Source organism: Solanum pennellii, chromosome 3, assembly GCF_001406875.1.
Source record: "Solanum pennellii chromosome 3, SPENNV200".
In the NCBI taxonomy this organism is placed as follows: Eukaryota; Viridiplantae; Streptophyta; class Magnoliopsida; order Solanales; family Solanaceae; genus Solanum; species Solanum pennellii.
Window position 1 is genome coordinate 65413928 of NC_028639.1, and position 2926 is coordinate 65416853.

At 35.0% G+C, this 2926-nt stretch overlaps 1 protein-coding gene across 1 annotated transcript in view; it reads left to right on the plus strand.

Moving 5' to 3' along the window:
* Nucleotides 1-234: 234 nt before the first annotated feature.
* The window catches only part of LOC107014318 (protein virilizer homolog), a 23192-nt gene continuing 20500 nt past the window's right edge, over nt 235-2926 (plus strand). The window contains exons 1-3 of the mRNA XM_015214174.2: nt 235-437; nt 671-759; nt 1933-2056. Of these exons, the coding sequence (XP_015069660.1) occupies nt 363-437; nt 671-759; nt 1933-2056 (288 nt within the window). The 5' untranslated portion in view covers nt 235-362. The remainder of the gene's footprint in view (nt 438-670; nt 760-1932; nt 2057-2926) is intronic.

Sequence of the window (2926 nt, forward strand, 5' to 3'; positions counted from 1 at the left end):
CTTTGATCTCTTTAAACAAAATTAAAATAAAATCAAATATTATTATTTTTTTTAAAATATAATCTAAAAATCAAATAAAAATCATTGTAGATTTGATTTGATTTTTGGCTTTGAATTATTTTTATTCAAACCGTGAAAGCGGTCTCATTTAAAGAGCCCAAACAGTTCAAAGACGAAATTACCCTCAATATATAATAGAATAATCTGTTAATACTAGGATAATAGAGTCAATTTTCTGGGTTTAATTAGACTCTTCTCCTTGCCTCGTCTTCCTCAATGTGGTAAAACCCTAGCACCAAAACAAGATTCAGATTTAACGGTTCGGGTCAAGTTTTTCCGGCCGGAACACGGGAAGGTACGGAATGGGTCGACCGGAACCCCATGTTATCTATTCCCACACTTTCAACCACCCCCAACTCGATGAGTATGTAGACGAGGTAACTGAACATCTAATGCAGTTATATAGACAATACCAACTACTTTGTTAGTTTGTTCTTGAAAAGTCTTTGGTTTTTATAAGCAAATTGTTTAAATTTTGGCAAGGGAAGGGAACTAATGGTCATGATATGTGGAGAATTATTGTTTTTTAATTATTTAAACTGTCTAAATTCTTATAGGGGATGGTTTTTTTTTTTTTTTTGATGTCATTGCTGTATCTGTGTGTTGCCAGGTGTTATTTGCAGAGCCGGTTGTTGTCTCTTCTTGTGAGATTGTTGAACAGAATGCCCCTTCAGCGTGTTCTTCGCTGAAGATTGTGGGGTATGGTTCCTATTCATACTTCCTTTTTTCGGTTATGTGTAACAGCACAAGTGTTGGTGGTTGTCATTATTTTCTTGAATTAAACTTCCACTAAATGTAGTATGCACCATAAAGTAATATTGCACAAAGGTGTATTCAATCTGTCCTTGGGACTGTGAATTCAAAGATTTCTAGGTTGGTTACTTTTGATGTTTTATTGCATTACTGTTGGTTCACACACACACACAGAGTCTTGATACACCATGTATTATGCTTACAGTGGAAGGGGTGGTGGTTCTGAGACCATCAGACAATCAGGTTATCAGTGTTGACATGATAAGTAAGGAAGCAAAACAAAAAGGATGTGTCATTCCTTAGAAAATGTTAGGAGCGTAATTTGTCAAAGACTTGTTAGATATAAATATTTGCTTGTAAGTCTGAAGTTTTAGGGCTTGGTTCTACTCAGCTTTGAACAAATTCTACACTCTTTGTGATGCATCTGGTGAATGCAGGGAAAACATATTCATCTAATTTCTTAGTTCGTAATTCGGAAATTAAGGAAAACCTTTACATGTTCATCTGGGTTAAGCCGAAAGTCAAAAGCCTATGTCAAATACTGATAAGCTTATTTTCTTTTTCAAGTGACTGTGGTCAGTAAGGAGGTATATACAGTGAAAAGTGTTTTTTTGGTGCCAAGCAGAACTAATAAAAAATGCCTCACAGCCGCAGTAACTTTGCAAGTCAGTAAAGTAGATCTTTTGGAATTCTAGCTTATGCTATTCAAAAGTAGAATATCTCTAGTGTTCTAACCAGAAGTGCATCTCTCAAGTCTCAACCAGATTTTTATGGGATCTTGCTGTTAGTTCTTCACCAACATGCAGCTATGATTTTAGACTTTTAAGTCAAGCGGATCCTGAAAGATATCACATCCTCTCCTATTAAATCTGCTTTTACATTGTTAGGACAAATTTACCCATTATTGGTTGAAGAGGGTTTACTCTTTTCTGAAATTGTCATCATCTTGCTTTCCTCGAGCTTGTTGGAATTATGAAGAGATGAACTTTATACGTCTTCATGATTGTTATGACTTAGAAATACCTCTTTAGACATTTTCGTGAAAGTTTATACAGTTCTAACTTTAAAATGAGAATTTCTCTTGACGTATAATTTGACACTACCTTTCATTTTGTCCAGGGCCACTTCACCACCCTCATTTGCTTTGGAAGTTTTTGTCCATTGTGAGGGAGAGACAAGGTTTAGGCGTCTATGTCAGCCTTTCTTGTATTCCCATTCTTCATCAAATGTTCTTGAAGTTGAGGTACCAAGTAAAATTTGTTTTTATTGTCTTATTCATATGATGGTCTTAAACGTGGGTTGTGTTTAGGATTTTTTTTGTAAGAACTAAGAATTAATCCATATGATGGTCTTTTATTCAGCAGTACTTAACGTTCATATGTATCATCCGTACAGATTTTTTTCTGGATAAATACTTATGGCAGTTCTTATTTTGTGGCCTTTAATGACGTCCTGCTGTATATTTGCTTGTATTTCTTCACTTTTATAACTGAAGCTTCCTTTTTTAACTGGTTGTTTCAATTCTAACCACAGTGCATTTGGAGGAATTTGTTTTGTATTCTCCTGTTACAGTGTGACGCTGGTTTCTTTGGTAGGTTATCTTGAAAAAATAGCCCTTTTCCTGAATGGAGTATGTTTAGAATTAGTTTTCAAATGGTTTGTTTTACCCTTTATTGTATATTATCCAAAAATTTTGACGTCTATACAATCGAGAGAGAAACCTATTAGCCCATATTGAGTCCACCTGCCAATATATATATATATATATATATATATATAAAATGTTGCACCATAAGAGGGAATAAGACTTCACAAAATCCCAACCAAGCTTAGGCTATTGCTTCACAGGAATCATGTCATATCAACTAGTGATTTAGCCTCCTCAGCATAACTTTCTTTACACCTAAAATATAACATAAAATATACAATTTATCCTTATTTTTAAGCTCCAACTCGATAAACAATCCAATTTCAATTTGATCTGTTTATTTTATGACTTGATCCGTTGTGATGTGTCCCTTCCGCGGACCTGCGTGAACGTGGGATGCTTTGTGCATTGAGCTGCCCTTTTTTGCAAAAGCAACTGTTAATTTACTACCAACCCCCCCCCCCC